The sequence below is a fragment of the Lucilia cuprina genome, chromosome 3 (assembly GCF_022045245.1).
Source record: "Lucilia cuprina isolate Lc7/37 chromosome 3, ASM2204524v1, whole genome shotgun sequence".
Lineage (NCBI taxonomy): Eukaryota > Metazoa > Arthropoda > Insecta > Diptera > Calliphoridae > Lucilia > Lucilia cuprina.
Window position 1 is genome coordinate 24927473 of NC_060951.1, and position 18599 is coordinate 24946071.

Genomic DNA, 18599 nt, shown 5'->3' on the forward strand with positions numbered 1-18599 from the left:
ACCCTCCTTACGAAAACAAAACTTTTGTCGAGTTATCAAAAAAATTAGATATTTAAATGGGCTTTAGTAAAGAGAAGTTAGCTGGTGGAGGGAATTTAAGATGTACAGCCGAATATAACACTCTCACTTGTTTTTTATACGGATGGAAATACATTTTACTCTACGTACGTAAAGTGGGATCGTGTGAAGTGCCCTTTATAAAATAATTTTGATGACTCGAGAGTTGTTTCCCAACTCAGACCTGAATTACGACTGACAAATTTAGTTCAATAAAAATATTAACGTCGGCGTAAAAATCTAAAAGAATATGTTAATGTGTCATTAGCCTAATTTTTTAATGCATCGGTAAGATCAAAACTCACTTAATATGAACATAGATAGTTAAATGGGTTAAAAAAAAGGTTGCTGGTGGAGCGTATTAATAAATAAATTATATATATAAATTTATATATTTTTTGACTGCGTTTCACTTCTTGATGTTCAATGTCTTAAACTATTACATATGTGAAACACCCATTTAAAAATGAAATACAATTTAACAGATTTACTTCCGAACACTTCCTAAAATAATTGACAAACCCCAATTTGACGTCTCTGACACGTAATACGATTTCGTATCAAATCAAACAACAACAACCAAACTTCGTTTTGTATTTTCTCTTTACACATTCGGTTTTCATACGTTTTTCTGATTTCGCTGCCGTCACATCATAAACGGCGAGACTGTTAACGGGCCGCGAATTATTTTTTGTTTTTGAAAATTTACTGTTTTTAATTAGGAATTAAATAAACATAAAATGAAAAATTATATGTTAATATTGTTGTTGGTGCTGCCCACCATTATTTGCACATTTAATGCACGTAAGTTACAAAAGAAAATCAAATTTTTGTTAAAAGTGAATTGTGTTAGAAAAAAATCAAAAAAGTGCAGTGAAAGAGAGTGTGACGTTTCCATAATGTGTTGTCGTCGGCTTTGTTGTTGCCGCAACAAACGACGTATTTTGACGTGGCACAGAAAAACGATGTTATTGAAACTGTAATGGCATACACTGACATTATTTGAAAGTTTCTGTATTTTTATTTGATTTAAGAAATTTTGAATGAAAATTATGTGATTGAAGGCAATTTTTTTACAATTTAGGTCAAGTTCATTGTTAGTTATGAGTTGGCAACAAAATTGTGAACTATTTATAAGCATTCGAATGAAAATTTCTCTTTTTGCCTATTTTAGCCAACAAATTCTCAGCTTTTGCTGAAGATGCCGTTGAGGAAGACATTGTTGAAGCTGATGGTGAAGATGGTGCTGTTACTGGTGAAGATGTTGAAACGGACGAAGACTCTGATGGAACACAATCAACCTCTCCCTATGCCGATACGATTTTGCTGTTCACCAAGCCCACTTATACTCCCGGCCAACAAATGGATCTACCCGGAGGCAAACCCGTTGAATTCTTGATTGGCTTCACCAACAAGGGTCCCAATGACTTTGTTGTTGAAACTGTAGAGGCTTCTTTCCGTTACCCCATGGACTTTAACTACTACATCCAAAACTTCTCTGCTGTTGCCTACAACCGTGAAGTAAAGTCTGGTCTTGAAGCCACCATTTCTTACTCGTTTATGCCTTCCGATCAATTTGCTGGCCGTCCTTTCGGTTTGAACATTGCCATGAACTACCGCGACTCCAACGGTGTCCAATACATGGAATCTGTTTTTAACGAAACTGTTTTGATTTCCGAAGTTGATGAAGGTTTAGATGGTGAAACCTTCTTCCTGTACGTCTTGATGGCCGGTATCGTTGTTTTGTTGTTGGTTGTCGGTCAACAATACTTGTTGGGCTCTTCCGGTAAACGTAAGCGCACCACTACCAAGAAGACCATCGAAACTGGTACTGCCAACGATAACTCCATCGACTACGAATGGTTGCCTCAAGAAACTTTAAGAGCTTTGCGTAAGTTTTAATTGCATCTCTATAGGAAATTCTTTTAATAAATATTTATTTTCTACTTTACAGAAAAATCTTCCCCAAAATCGAAAACACCTAAAACCTCACCTAAACCCAGCAAACAAAGCAGCCCTAAACAATCGCAGAGTCCTAAACCCAAGAAGGCTGTTAAACAACAATAAGATTTTTCACTTTCACTTCATTTTTTAATTTATCATTATTAATATATTTTCATTTTTGAAAAATCCAACTTTACCACTATTGCCCCACACCAACCAACCCTCCAAATGTTTGAGATTTTTTTACCGGGGAGAGAGCGTTATGGGTTTTTCCCTTCACAACCTATTTACGCCATCTAGAAAGGACTTTTATCAGATTTTTGTATAATTTTAAGTAATTTTTTATATTGTCTTCATTTTGGGAAGACTCCTCCCTGATTATAGAAAATTTGATAAAAGTCTATTCATCATAACGCTGGTTGTTATTATGTCTTATTTTTTTTCGTGTTAGAAGTGTAATTTAAACGAGTTTAAAGTCTTGAATACTATATTTCATATTGTAAGTCAAATTGAATACTTGACATTCTATTAAAACATAAATTAGTTTACTTTTTTTATAATAAAAAAAACTTGTAAAAATTTAAACTGAATTTTTTTCTCAGGAGAAAAATAAAAATTCGTGAAATAAATTGATATGAATGATAATATCTAAACGAATAATTATTGTTATTATTTTTGAAACAAATTGATTTGAAATTAAGTCGAAACATTATTATAATTCAATAATGATATGTATTTAGTTTATTAAATTTTTCAAAAATGATGAGAATCTTTTTAAAACCCAGTATTTTTTCTTAAATTTCTGTAAGATATCTCTATAAACACATATGTATGTCTCCGCGATGTTATTATTGTTAAATATGGTCAAAAAATGTTTTTATACCCTACACCACTATAGTGGGGAGGGTATTATACGTTTGTGCTGATGTTTGTAACTTACAAAAATATTGGTCAAATACCCACCTTCAAGTATATCGATCGATTCAGAATCATTTTTTGTGTCGATTAAGACATGTCCGTCTGTCGGCTGGCTGGCTGTCCATGTAAACCTTGTGCGCAAGGTACAGCCCGCAATTTTCAAGATAATTTTATGAAATTTGGACCAAGCATGTTTTTTTGGCACAGGGATGAAGCCTATTGAAAATAGTTGAAATCGTTCCATTATTTCACCTAGCCCCCATACAACCGTACCTCCCGATTTGAACTTTTTATGCCATAATTACGTCAAATATTCTATTATCTCTCTAAAAATTGGCACAAATAAGTTTTACATAAGTATAAATGACACTGCAGATTTTCGTAAGGATCGGCCCTTATTTGACCCTAGCCCCCATACAAACCCCCCTTCAAAAAATGTCTTAAACGTCCGTATCGCAATGAAACTCAACAAAACTAACTGTTATTTAAGAATATATCCTTTTCCCAAATTTCCCGAGGATCGGCCCATATTTGAGCTATATAAAGCCTCATTTAGAAATTTTAGTTTTTTTTATCAATAAATTGCTTAAATATTTTGGAATAATATTAAACATAAAAGTTTCTTTATAAAAAGTACAAATTTTAAATATGTAGGGTATTATATGGTCGGCCATGCCCGACTATACTTTACTACTTGTTTTACATTGAAAACACAAAAAGTCTGAAATGTTCTTTGATCTTTTGGTTTCGAACTTTTCCGAATTGTGTTAGTAAGTGTTATAGAACAAATCGTCACCTGAAACGCAAACGACCCTGACTTATTCTTATGTATTGCATCAAAACAAGTGTCTACAAAAAAATTGGACTTCTCCGACCAAAGTTATTGACAAAAAACAATAGGAAGGCCCTAATTACAGAAACATTTATATATTAAAGGTAACAAGTTAGAGTGTTGTATTCGGCGAGCCACCAGCTACTTTTATATTAATACTTTTCTAATTGATCAAATATTTATAGAAATGAGTTTTCTCATATCTTAAATAGAAAAATTCCAAGATTTAAATCTATTACGACTCGCAAGATTTATTGAACATAACAAACGCCATTTTCTTTATATTTTTAAAGCGCTTAGCGATATTTAGTAAACCGACTCAGAATTTGATAAAGACCCATAATATATATATATATAATTTGTTGGGTCTTAGTGTTACATACGGAATAACAAAATTATAACCTCCACCACTGATGGTGGTGGAGGGTATAAAAAGTGCAATTTATCCATTTGTATATAGTCGAAGTAGACTATTTTGTTCCAAAAAAGCCGAAAACTCGACTATCGTCTATGAAAAAAGTCGTAAAGTCGACTTTGTAAATAAAAGTCGAAATAATTCGGAAAAAGTCGAAAACAGTCGGAAAAAGTCGAAAACAGTCGGAAAAAGTCGAAAAAAGTCGGAAAAAGTCGTAAAGTCAAATATAGTCGAAAGTCGGAAAAAGTCGAAAATAGTCAAAAAATCGAAAAAAGTCGAAAATAGAAAAAAGTCGTAAAGTCGACTTTGTAAATAAAAGTCGAAAAGAGTCGAAAAGTCGAAAAAATTCGGAAAAAGTCGAAAAAAGTAGGAAAAAGTCGAAAACAGTCGGAAAAAGTCGAAAAAAGTCGGAAAAAGTCGTAAAGTCAAATATAGTCGAAAGTCGGAAAAAGTCGAAAATAGTCGAAAACCTCGTGAAACATATCTTATACATATGTATGTTTTTTTCGCAGTTACTTATAATGTAAATGGACAAAAACTGGAGTGGAGCAGTTTAAAGGCCAGATTCGTATTTAGCCATTTCAATCATTTACAAAAGACTATCTTTGGTCTGTGGAAAATACATTAATTAAATAAAAATAGGTACTCGTAAGCCTATTTCATCATTCGAAATTGCAAAGTAAAAAGTTTTGTTGATGTATTTTTAAACAAAATAAAAATGTAAAATAAGTATGTACCTAATAAAAAATAAACACTGTGTAAATTGGCTCTTTGTATAGATTAAAGTGATACTACACTGAAAATAATCCATGCTCAACTTTACGAAAAAAAATTTCGTAACTTCTATTTTCGTAATATTTACAAAAATTTCGTGTATAATACGAAATATTATTTAATAAAACACTTTTCTATTTTTACGAAAGTACGAAAACCTTTCGTAAAATTTTTTTCTTAAATTTTAGCGAAATTAAACATAATGATATTAATTATATTATGATTAAATAAAACTACAACATTTTTATAAAATTGAAGAAAAAGTATAATATTATTCACGAATTATTTTCATAAAAAAAATTTAAAATTCGTGTGGAGAATAATTTTGAACTAAAATTAGAAAATTTATTTTAAAATTAACAAAAATGTTTGAATAAATATGTATTTCGTAAATTTTACCATATTTATTCAAAATTCACTTTTTTCAATTTTTTTAAATTAATTTTTTCAAGAATATTTTGCATTCGTACGATGTACGACATTTTTCGTATATATTAGGCATGGATTTTTTCAGTGTAGTAATGATGGGACTTATAGAGGGGAGTGGAGGTTGTAATATCACAAAAAAATAAATAAACGTACCAGTGTACACTTAATAAGGTAGCCTCGTCGCTACAACAAATACAACAATACAAAAACAACAGGCGATTTGTTATTGTAGAATAATCCCATCTGTCAAAAAAAGCTGTGTGTGTAGAATGAAAAAGCAACAAATAAACACAATAAAAATATGAGTTTTTAGCAATTATTTAAATTTTTAACTATTAATATTAATATATTATATTAATTAAACGTGGAATGTCTGAAAATCATAACTATATCTATTGGGAAGACCAATTTTCCGAATTAAACGTGTTTTTTGTGAAAAGTGATTGGTCGTGTTAAAAATAGTTGAAACTGATTTGGAACGTATGCCGGAGCTAAAGATTTTCTTTTTTTATCAAGAGAGAAGGATAACAAAGACATTTAATCACGATTGACCTAGAAAACTCCTTTAAAACCATAATTTTCTTCACTTTTTAAAATTTTTACACCTTTTGCGATTTTTTTTCTATGTAAACAAACAGGAATTTTGACAGATATGATTGTAAAAGCTGATGATCAGCTGTGCGGACGAGGCTACCTTATTAAGTGTACACTGAAACGTACTGTGCACAAAATAATTTCAAATAGTTTAGAACTCTACGTGTATAGTATTGTCAGTTGTTGGAGAATCGTGCTGCAGAGAGCAAGTGAGCGAGTTTAAACGCTAGTATTATTATTATTCGTGTTATTAATTATTATTTAATTTTAAACACTATTATTTGTTTTTATTTCATTTGTCGAACGAAACACGAAAATAAAAATTAACTGAAAAAAACTCACGGTAAATGAACTGATAATAAATTTTGAAAATTTATTTTTTCGGCATTAATTCAAGGAATTAATAAATTATTACAGAAAAATATAAAAAATCAATTAAAATAAAAAATTACAAAAAAGGTTGTCAAACAAAGAAGGAAAGAAGCAACAAACAACAAAACACCGTAAAAGAGGCTGCTGCATAAACTGAGTAAAAAAAGAAATAAAGTTGCTGAACTTGAACTTGTTTTGGCCGACTTATTCTCTTATCCAGAGAAAAGCTAAAGTAGCACGTTGTTAAGACCCCCTTTCCCACACCATTTTAGTACTGTTTACATGCATGTAAGCCTTTACAACTATAAATCCCAACAACAAATCGCGCAAAAAGAACAATTTTAACAATAACTTTAAAAATAAAATATAATACAAAATGGAGGCTTTGGGTGATTTACTAGAACCTTACAGTGAGGAAATTGCCAAATTTGCCGGTACCGTTACATGTTTGCAGTTTTTATCCGGTATTGTTCTGTTGAACGATATACGCCAAAAGGGCAGTAGTGATGCTTATCCACCAGAACCATTTTTGGGTGGTATTGTTTTGTAAGTAGAAATCCATTTATTTAACTTATTTACTTACACATTATTAACACACGTAAGCAGATAAATAGATAGATAGGTTGGTTCACTTTTAATAAAGATTATTGTGTAACTTTGATTTCATTTCGTTTTATTTTTCATCATGCATTTTATCATTTAATTCTACTTATTTTCAAGTGCTTTTTTTAATACAAAACTATTTGACACTCCTCTCTTTATTTGTTTTCATGCATGAGGTATATCAATGACTTTGTATTTTTTTTATCTCTCAATTTGCAATTGTTGCTTTTTTGTTTGTGATGAAAATCTTAATCATGTTTATTTATTTATTTTATCGTTAACAACTAGACGTATGTAACGTATTTCTTTAAAATACAGTTCTAAACATTTCTATTTATAAACATACAAATTTACATATTCTAAATTGTAATTTCATTTACTGAATGCGTTTAACTTATTATTTTTAAATTAAAATAATTTTTTGTTGTTTTACTAAATAATAATTCCAGTTTATAATTTAATATTAAAAGTCTTATCAATAGTTACACAAAATGAGTTGACACTATTTTTAAGTATTTAAAAATAAATGATTTACTATACATTTAAAAATTTATGAATATTTAAAATACTTGATAAGATAATTAACTGGACAGTAAAAGTAGTTTGTATTGAAAATGATGACCAAAAATCTTTTTAAAACAAGTAATATTTCTATATTCGGCTGTGCCGAATATCAAGTATGTTTTAAAAACAGTTTTTATTTATTTTGTATCTCTGCACACATGTCACACATAACATACACACAAACAAATAAAAACTGTAGCAGAAAGAAATATTAAAGGTTGTACTGTAATACCACCGTCAAACTGTATTACCACCCTCAAACAAATATGAGCTGTATTATCAACATATTACTGCTTTATCTCCTTGTTCTTGTTATACCCACGTACCTTCGTGAGAACAGAACAGCATCCAAACATACAAAAAAATACACAGCTGAATAAAACCAAATACATCTCCACACGCACATGTACATCTTTATCCAATTCACAGCATGAAAAAATGTGGCTTTTTTCATGAAATTTTCAGAGGTTGTCTTGGATTTTTGCTCATATCTCCGATTTTGCTGATTTTAAATAGCGATCTTCTCGAAAGCATGTCTAACTGAATTATTGAAGATTCGGATCTCGACCTCTAAAAACTGATTTCAACAGATAGACAGACGGACATGACTTAATCGACTCCGCTATCTATAAGGATCCAGAATATATATACTTTATAGGGTCGGGAAATTATATTATAGAAATTACAAACGGAATGAAAAACTTATATATACCCTTCTCACGAAGGTGAAGGGTATAACAAGATAGTGTTGCCAATCCTTTTTGTATAAAAACATACAAGACTGACAAAATTTGGAATTTTTTTAACTGAGGGCTACAAAACATACGTCTTTCATATACATAGATTTATCAAATTTTAAATATGTCAATTATTTTCGGTGTCAGATGGATTATTTCTTTCTTCTTAAAGATGAAAGAATATACTAAAACTCTCATTTTCGAAAATATTAGAAAAATAAAAATTAAATTTCAATTAAAAAACGAAATATGTAATAAGTTAGTAATAAAGATATTAATCACTTATTTTAGGTTTATCCTGCACATTTTCCATACAAAATTTATACAATAAACCATCAATAACTTAATTAGGCATTTATTAATATAGGGATAAATCTCTAATTTCTGTATTTGATTAAGTTTTTCTTATCCCTTGATTTGTTTCAAGCTTAATAATCATTTCGTTGACCTATGTTATTATTGTCAAAATTTTAGGTACTTTAAAACCTATTTACAAGTTAGTAACGATTTCAACATTAAAGTTATACAATTTTCCCTTCATTAAGTTGAACAATTTCACAATTATATGTTCTCTGCGTAATAACTTTTTCTTAACAGTTTTGTAATCAAATTATATCAACTTGAAAAAAAAACATGAGAATAATATTTAAAGTCATGACCGGTGTAATGCAATAAAAACAAATACTAATAAATAAAATGCAATTTGTGACAATAAAAAATATAAATTTACATACATACCTACGTTTGCTCTGGCAACAACAAACAAATTAAAAAGACAGTAACGAAAAAATATGAAGGGATTTGAATTTTATTTAATTTTAATTTCATTAAATTTGTATTATATTGAATGGTGGGAAAGAGTTTCAGTTTGCTTCTTGCGGTGTAGTACGTACACTGTAATCGTTATAATTTTATTAAGAAAACAAGTTTATCAAATATTATGGTTATTTTTTATAATAAAAACATGATTTTCATTACGATCAATTTTGCAAAGAACAAAAAAAAAAAAACATTCCGAACAAAAACAACAACCAAATTTTTTAATTTAAGTTTTATGTCAATAACCACCTTACATGTAATAAAATCACAGAAATCACTTCAGGGACAACAAGTACATATTTATGCAGTTATAACGAATAAAAGTGATCTAGGTATAGGATTATTTTAAAATACTTATTAAATATTTTTGAATTTTAATTCTATTATTAAAATATTGACAGATTTGTTTAATAAATATGAAAGTTTTCGTTGAAGTGTCAAAATTTAAAGCAAATTCAATATTTGTTTAATTAAATAATATTATTTAGGAAATCAGAACTTATAATTCGATTTATAGAATGCTGTTTTACACACACACACTCATGTATGCATGTTATTTTAGTTTGAGAAAACAATTATCACATAAAATTGCAACCGGTAAAATTCAACATAAAACAATCAACTGTATTCAAAAATAGAATAGACTGAAAAAATGTTGTAATACGAAAAAACCAAGAGTATTTAAAGAATGCAACTAGTAGTAGTCGTAGTAGAGGTCATAGACTCATGTAAAGTGTTTGTGTTTTGAAGTGTTGTTACGACTGTATGTACAACGGAATGCAGTTTAAAATAGCAGCAGAGAAAAGCCATTAAAAAGTCCTATCAAATTCAAATGAAAGGTGGGTGTTGAGAGAGGTAAAGAAGAAAAAATTTAATATAGTTACTATATAGAAAGTGGGTTAGAAAACTCAGTTTGCTCTTTAAAAAACTTAGTTTGCTCATTAGAAAACTATGTTAGATAGATAGATATATAGATAGATAGATAGATAGATAGATAGATAGATAGATAGATAGATAGATAGATAGGTAGATATATAGATAGGTGGATAGATAGATAGATAGATAGATAGATAGATAGATAGATAGATAGATAGATAGATAGATAGATAGATAGGTAGATAGGTAGATAGGTAGATAGATAGATAGATAGATAGATAGATAGATAGATAGATATATAGATAGATAGATAGATAGATAGATAGATAGATAGATAGATAGATAGATAGATATATAGATAGGAAGATAGATAGATATATAGATAGATATATAGATAGATAGATATATAGATAGATAGATAGATAGATAGATAGATAGATAGATAGATAGAAAAATAGATAGATATTTCTACACTTTTAATAAATCATTTAATTTTTTTATTATTATTAATAATAATATTAATTTTCTTATTGTGCCTATTTTTCATATCCTTCTATAACAATTTGAAAAAATTAACTTACTCAATTCTTATCATTTCAGAACAATTTTAAGTTTAAAATTAGGTACCTTGATGGGCGATCAGACCATGATTAAAGTAAATGTCATTGGCTTTGCTATAAACGTTGTCTTTATGATGGCCTTCTATTGGTACGCCTCGGGACCGTTTAAATCAAAAATATGGTCAAAAATTGGTATATGTGCCACCTTTACAATGGCCTGCTTAGCCTATTCGAATTTCGAAGATCCTGCTAAAATTGAATTCCGTTTTGGCATGTTAATTACTGCCATATTGGTGATTTTAGTCGGTATGCCCTTATTAAGTCTCGGAGAAATAATTGAAAAGAAAAGTACAGAAGGTTTGCCATTTCCCATAATATTGGCTGGTACCGTTGTGGCAGCTTCCTGGGCAGCATATGGTATTTCCATAAGAAATGAAGTTGTAGTGGTATGTAGTTTTAAGTTTCAACATTTTCTTGAATTTATTTACACAAATTTCTTTTTTAGTATCAAAATCTTTTCCTTTTGCTGCTAAGTGCTATACAGCTATCTCTATTCGCCATTTATCCCAGCAATCCAACGAATGTTGTGAAAACAGCTTCATCTACAGAACCTAAATATTCCAAGTTAAAATCTGATAGTCCCTCCAAATCACCAAAGAATAAAAAACGTGATTAAAATGTTGACTCATAACTGAAACATCCTTAATACTGGTAATGCTTTTTGGCTTATATTAAAAAAAAAAAACAGACAGAGTTCAAGCTTTTTTTTGGCACAATTTTTTGCATGCCATTTTATAAATCAAAATATAAAGTATATAATATACGTAAACGTGCAAAATAATTTTCGACAATAATAAAAATCTTCCAATATAAATAAACTTACTTGTATATTTTTTAAAAATAAAATTAACTCAAATTTATACATTTAGCATAATTAAAAATATTGTTATTTAGTAAATTAGTAGTAGTTTATTATTTTATACTAAAAATTGAAATTGTAAAAATATAATTATGTTATTGAATAATAAATTTAACCAAAAACTACTAATTAAATTTAAGATCAGCAAGACATTTGTTAAACTAAACACATTATTAAGAGCTTAATAAAGAATTTTGTTTTTTAAGGTGTGAACATATTTTATTACACTGCATTACCATGGACTGCATTATAAAATGTACAATGAAAAAACAAGTTAAAACTACTGAATTAACAAATATTGAGATACAAAATCAAAACTTATATTTTTCAGAAAAATGTATTCAATTCAATATTTTCTAAAGTTCACAAGAATTCTACAAACTTTTTTCTTTTTATTTATTTTTAATTAACTAAATTTTAACGGCCTTATGTATAATAATAATAAACAAGTATGAATGTATAGTTGGGCGTCGCCGACCATATGATACCCTACACCAGTCAGTATTTATGTTAAAAAATAAAGCATTTGGTTTGTTTTTTTAAACTTTATTTCGGAATATTTTTACTTTTTTTGTCAAAAAATAGATTTTTTACAAGAGGGCTCAAAGGGAAGTAGGGCAAAATATGGCCCTATCCTTAAAAATGTTGGTAGGGGTAGTTAAGTCTTCTTCAATATTATTTATGTAGAATTTAAAAGTGTTATTAGTGTTTGTAAGTGATTTTTGACCTTTAAGTCATTTTCTGAAGAGGAGTTTGTATGGGGGCTAGGGTCAAATCAAGCCCGATCATTACAATAATCGGTAGTGTCATTTAAAGTTCTATAAAACTAAGTTTTGTCGACTTTTGTTTTAAATTATAATTAATTATAAGCCCAAAGACCCTATTTGGGGTGCGGTTCTATGGGGGCTAGTCGAAATAATGGACCGATTTTAACCAGTTTCAATAGGCTTCGGCCAAAAAAAGCGTGTGTGCCAAATTTCATCTAATTATCTTGAAAATTGCGGTCTGTACCTAACGCACAAGGTTTACATGGACAGCCAGCCAGACGGACGGACATAGCTTAATCGACTCAGAAAATGATTCTAAGCCGATTGGTATACTTTAAGGTAGGTATAGGACGAATATTTTTGTATGTTACAAACATCAGCACAAACCCAATATACCCTCCCCACTAAAGTGGTGTAGGGTATAAAAACGTGCTGCTAACTCTTTTGTGTGTAAATTCCCATAAGGAGAAGTTAGTTTATAATTAAACCAATACTCACTTTACAATAATGTCCAATACATTCTTTTAGTTACTATCCAGTAACTATCAACGATCTTTATTTTCATTTAATTTAATATTACAATCTGCTACTGCTTACATTTGTAATGTAATTAATGTAGACATAAAATGGAGAAATTGTCATTTCCATTTGGTGTATAGTTGTATCTTTTAGGTTTTTAAAATATTTGTGTGTTTGTAATTAAATGCAATAAATTCGTTATTTGTCCGTTCATCTAATTAATCGTCATTCAATTACTACCATTTTCATTATTGTCATCATCATTGGGAGCATCCGCCAAAGGAATTGTTGAATTGTAATGTTCACCCAAACTATACATATGACGATGATATGTAATGGTTAAAGGAGATCCTCCAAATTCAGCGCCCTGTACGGTGGGTGAGCCATCGGCTTGTAAAACTTCTATTGGCACTTTGAGAATGGAGGATAAAGCCTTCAATTCAATTTGACCACCCCAGGCAGGGGTATCGCGTACGTCATCACAATATTTTTGAAACTCTTCGTCTGTTAGCAAATCTCCAGATTGTGGATGGGTCATATAGGGTATGAGCGATTCTTTGTTGGCTTGTATATAATTGGCAGTCTCAGAGCGCAGCTCCTTGATGGTCAGTGTAGCTAGACCATTTTGCAGCAATTGATGACGTATTGCATTGTAGAGGCAGTCACCATCGGAGGGAATATTATATAAAGCTAATTCACGTTCCTTTAATTTCATTTGTAGTTTGCGTGCTTCTACAGCTTTTGGTGCATAGAGGGCATCATCTGCCGATGCTTTAATTTCTTCCTCACGTTGTCTTGCTTCCCGGGCCTTTTTATCTCTGCGTTTTTGAGCTTTACTTACACGTTGTTGGGGTTGTTGCGACTCATCATCATCTTCTAAGTTATTTGTTTCATTGTGATGATTACCATTTGCCGTTTCTTCTTGTGTAGTTGAAGCTTGTTCAGATTTTATTTCATTTTCCGCCTGTTGGATTTCTTGCTCCTGTTTCTTCTCCAATTCACTTTCCAATTTGGCTATTTCCTCCAATACCTCTTTGCGTTTTTTCTTATCCGATTTGGGTGCATTTTTCTTAAGAGCTTGAATTTTAGCCTGCAACTCTTTGCGCTCCTTGCGGTGTCGTGATTGTATGTCTTCGATGGAAACCTTGTCCAGTTTATTGATGGTTTCATTTATATCATTTTTCAATGTGGTTTCTTCTGCCATTTGTGGAACTTTACGGTTTTTTTTGACTTTTACACAAAAACTATATTCCCAAAATTGTGAAAACAGACATAAAACCTACAACACAGAATTTTATAGTTTATACCAGGGATGTAAAATTATATACATTAATATTTTTAATAGTTCTTTTGGACGTTCCCAATAATAGTTATTTCCATGATACAACCATAGAAAGGTAGAATCAGTAGGGAGAGTTGTCAATTCTCTGCCTTGTTAAGTCAAACAAAAAAGAACTGAAAAAAGAAAAACTTTATTTTTCTATAGAAACTATAGTTAAAAAAAAGTCAGCTGTTCAAGTGATGCTACTTTATTAATTTACTTTGGTATTTTTAATATTACTGTGTTTTTGTTATTTAATGAAAAAGAGGTAGCAATTCCATTTTATTTCAATGCATTACGTTTGTGTGTATTCTGCATTATGATCGTAACTACGTTATTGTAAGTTGTTATTTTGGTGACGGAGCTCCGAAACGAAATGCTGAATACCAAAGAGTATATTGTTAAGAAATTTGTATTTCTGTTTACTTAAAGCATAAAATTTCTATATCCATCCCCGCTTTTCAAAGAACAGCTGTTTGATTGACAAGTGTTGAAAAATATTAAAATAAATTTGTGAGCGAGATAATAAGTGTTGGTAAGTATTGCAACATTAAAAAGGTTTTTGTCTTTACTATAGTTAAAAATCAAATGTTTGGATAAAAATTGAGACAGCCTGTTATCACAGTATCAAAACCGTTCGTTGTTAATTAAAAATTTTAAAAATGTATATTTAGTTTTTAATACCTGAGCTTTAACATTGCTGCATCGATTAAACTTGATTGTATGATACTCTTTCTGGAATTTTTTTTTGTATTTATTTTTTAAATTGAAACTCAAATAAAGATATGTCGTCGTTTTTAAAATTTAACAAAACTTGGTGTTATCATAAGGTCCAAATTAAAAACTCAAACTCTTTTTCTGAATTATTGAGACAAAACTTATTTTTCAATCATACAAACGGCGCCAGCATAATGTGGATTAATTTTTAAATGTAATTATTAATTATTGAATATAACTTTCAGTGGATAAAGTGTCGACCAATACAAAAGAATAAGCTTTTGTATTGATCCACACTGTACCCATTGAAAGTTATTGCATTAAAGTGTTAGTAACAATATTATACAAATCTTTAAACAATTGAAACTTTTGTTCTTAACCAAATAAATAATATTTCTGTTTAACTTTAAAATAAACAAGTAATATTTCTATATTCGGCTGTTGCGAATCTTATATACCCTTCACCAAGTATGTTTTAAAAAACAGTTTTTATTTATTTTGTATCTCTGCACACATGTCACACATAACATACACACAAACAAATATAAACTGTAGCAGAAAGAAATATTAACCGTTGCACTGTAATACCACCACCAAACTGTATTACCACCCTTAAACAAATATCAGCTGTATTACCAACATATTACTGCTTTATTTAGAACAGCATCCAAACATACAAAAAAAAATACACAGCTGAATAAAACCAAATACATCTCCACACGCACATGTACATATTTATCCAATTCACAGTGTTGTTGTTGCTTTTTTAACAAAGCATGAAAAAATTTTGCTTTTTTGATGAAATTTTCAGAGGTTGTCTCGGATTTTTGCTCATATCTCCGTTATTTATAGACCGATTTTGCTGATTTTAAATAGCGATCTTCTCGAAAGCATGTGTGACTGAATTATTGATGATTCGGATCTCGCCGATATCTGGGGACCTCTAAAAACTGATTTCAACAGACTGACAGACGGACAGACAGACAGACAGACATGGCTTAATCGACTCCGCTATCTATAAGGATCCAGAATATATATACTTTATAGGGTCGGAAAATTATATTATGGAAATTACAAACAGAATGACAAACTTATATACCCTTCTCACGAATGTGAAGGGTATAAAAATGTGTATTATTTCTTCATAAAGAAATTATGTAATCAACTAGAATACACTTTTTTATTGGCAATAGTTTTTGACAGTTCCCCTATGCAACAATCCACACAATAACCACTAGTCTCACCTTTTAAAAGCCATGTTTTAGCAGCTTTTTTTTACATAACTATTAAATGAGTTTGTTAGCAACTATAGAAATAGTGTAGTATATAGAAACAGCAGTAATTACCATGTTAGCACACACAACATGCATAAACAAAATAAAAACAAAATTACTTATTTCTCTAATACATATTTAAAAGGAAAGGATCCTGTTCGCCATTGCAGTTTATTCTATGAATGAGTTAGTTTTAAGCTTGACACCTGAGTACTAATATTTTTTTTTTTTGGACGGACAACAAATTGGGAACATAACAAAAACAGGAAATCCACCATTGACCATATATGACAGGTATTTCCACATTATAAAGCTAATAACCTCTCATATGTTATACTCATATATGCACATGTTTGTACTTACGACTTTTAGTTGTTCGATGGACAACAGTAATAGGATGGCCCAAAATAAAGTAAATATTTATCTATTTACATATCCTTCTCATACTATTTCTTTACAGACTTGTAAATTAACTGCTTTATTGTCGATTATTTCAGAGTGGCTTTGTATCCAAGTAATGTAGAGCTTAAAACCAAGGTTTGGCAATCGTTATCGCTAAGCTATCCTAATATACTAATGTAGTAGTGACATATACCCCAGCAGTTCGACAAAGAGTCAATGAATGAATGAGAATGAAGACAGTCCTCTTTATAAGCGGGAGCGGAGACAGTCGTCTCTTTACTGTCCTCAAGTAACATAGGGATTGTATTCTTAAAAGTAGTTTTTTTGTTGTACTTTCCAAAGTAGTTATTTTACCCATCTTTTGGAGAAATAATTATTACTGTCTACTAATATGCCACCCTCTGGTTGACTCAAATTTATATCTTTAGGGTCACATTATTGCCCCATAGTATTCTAGAGAGTATGTTTTTGGTCTTTCGTCACAAATAAACTCTTTGTAAACGAGAATGAAGACAGTCGTCACTTTAGTGTCCCCTTTGTAAGCAAGAGCGGAGGCAATCGTCTTTTTAATGTCTCTTTGTAGGGTGTAAAGTGACAATTGACTTCCTCGTAGGACAAGCCCATGTTAAAATGGTTGGCCACTTGGGTAGTCAGGTGGCTAGGGGCCACCACAAGTGGTAGGTTAAATGGTCAGTTCGGGACTGTCCCGTCGAACTGCTGGGACAATTTTTGTATAGAATAAAAGTCATAGCCAAATTTTACAATACATTAAACAATACATAAGTACTTCTAGTATATTTGCATTCTACATAATACTATATAGAAGGTTTATCAAACCGTTTGGTACAAGTATGTAAGATTTAAGGCCCAACTATAAAGTGCATAAGCTAGCTTACGGAATTGTCAAAACCTAACGAAAACCCAGTAAAATATTTTCAAATTTTGGTAATGAGTATTGTAGGATACGTAGTTATTTCATACATTACTTGGTAATGAGTTCTCGTTATCAATAAAATAAATTGATTTTTTTATTGAAATTTGTAGTCAATTGTCTATAGCGTATGTCTAATAAGGAATTAGTTAGTGTTTCTAACCGTATGATATTTACATTTTTGTGAAAACTATTCCAGATAGAATGGTAAAACTATTTTTTAATGGGGCATTGAGTAAGAGAATAGAATAGCAAACATGAAAAATAACTGTAAAACCATTGGTATACTTTAAGGTGGGTATAGGACGAATATTTTCGTATGTTACAAACATCCTCACTTAAGTGGTGTAGGGTATAAAAATACGTATTTCAAAATATTTTATCGAAATAAATTAATTTTCTTTTCATTTTTATACTCTCCACCACCATCAGTGGTGATAGAGGGTATATATAACTTTGTCATTCCGTGTGTAACACCAAGAAATATTCATCTGAGACCCAACAAAGTATATATTCTGGGTCCTTATCAAATTCTGAGTCGATTTAGAGTCGAAAGAATTTAACCAAATTCAGCCAAAATGTTCTTTGTTTTCCTAAGTTATTTGGTATTGAAAATGGGCGAAATCGGTTTACATCGGGAAAAGTTATGAATCAAAATTTGAAACAACCTCGAAAAAAATAAGCATTTTTTACACATTCTGATGTAATTTTCTCGAAAACTATGCAAGATAATTCCATAAAAATCGGCATACATTTGTTTCCGCACAAGAAATTAATTTCTGTGGAAAATCGCAGAATCGGTCCACAATTTCATATACCTCCCATACAAAATTACATATTCCCGGAAATTTGGTTTTTTGTTAATAACTTCCGTCGTAATGTCGATGTCTTTACAAAATTTAAAAAGTTAAAATCTAATATCAATATAATTTATTCAGAGGAAAATTTTTTTGGATGGGTCCATAATTGGTCATAGCTCCCATACAAGGTCCCCTCCCGAAAATCACTTAAACGCGCATAACTCATTACTAAATTAAGATGTCGATATAAAATTTGGTACAAGTATTGCTCTTATATTCATATATAATACAATTAAAGATTTTTTCAATCGGTCCATATTTGGTCATAGCTCCCATACAAGGTCCCCTCCCGAAAATCACTTAAACGCACATAACTCATTACTAAATTAAGATATCGATATAAAATTTGGTACAAGTATTGCTCTTATATACAGAAATATTATAATGAAAGCTTT

The 18599-nt window shown here is 30.2% G+C and overlaps 3 protein-coding genes across 3 annotated transcripts; 2 read left to right on the top strand and 1 right to left on the bottom strand.

The window, feature by feature from the left end:
- Positions 1-671: 671 nt before the first annotated feature.
- LOC111690363 (translocon-associated protein subunit alpha) lies at positions 672-2586 on the top strand. The gene is made up of 3 exons (XM_023452834.2): positions 672-861; positions 1232-1948; positions 2012-2586. The coding sequence occupies exons 1-3, from the start codon at positions 798-800 to the stop codon at positions 2122-2124; spliced, it is 894 nt and encodes a 297-aa protein (XP_023308602.1). The 5' UTR covers positions 672-797; the 3' UTR covers positions 2125-2586.
- Positions 2587-6128: 3542 nt separating this feature from the next.
- On the top strand, positions 6129-11618 carry LOC111690367 (sugar transporter SWEET1). Its single transcript, XM_023452838.2, has 4 exons — positions 6129-6306; positions 6381-6881; positions 10535-10940; positions 11000-11618. The coding sequence occupies exons 2-4, from the start codon at positions 6712-6714 to the stop codon at positions 11168-11170; spliced, it is 747 nt and encodes a 248-aa protein (XP_023308606.2). The 5' UTR covers positions 6129-6306; positions 6381-6711; the 3' UTR covers positions 11171-11618.
- Positions 11619-12699: 1081 nt separating this feature from the next.
- On the bottom strand, positions 12700-14021 carry LOC111690368 (deubiquitinase OTUD6B). Its single transcript, XM_023452839.2, has one exon. The coding sequence runs from the start codon at positions 13901-13903 to the stop codon at positions 12929-12931; it is 975 nt and encodes a 324-aa protein (XP_023308607.1). The 5' UTR covers positions 13904-14021; the 3' UTR covers positions 12700-12928.
- Between the last annotated feature and the right edge of the window lie 4578 nt (positions 14022-18599).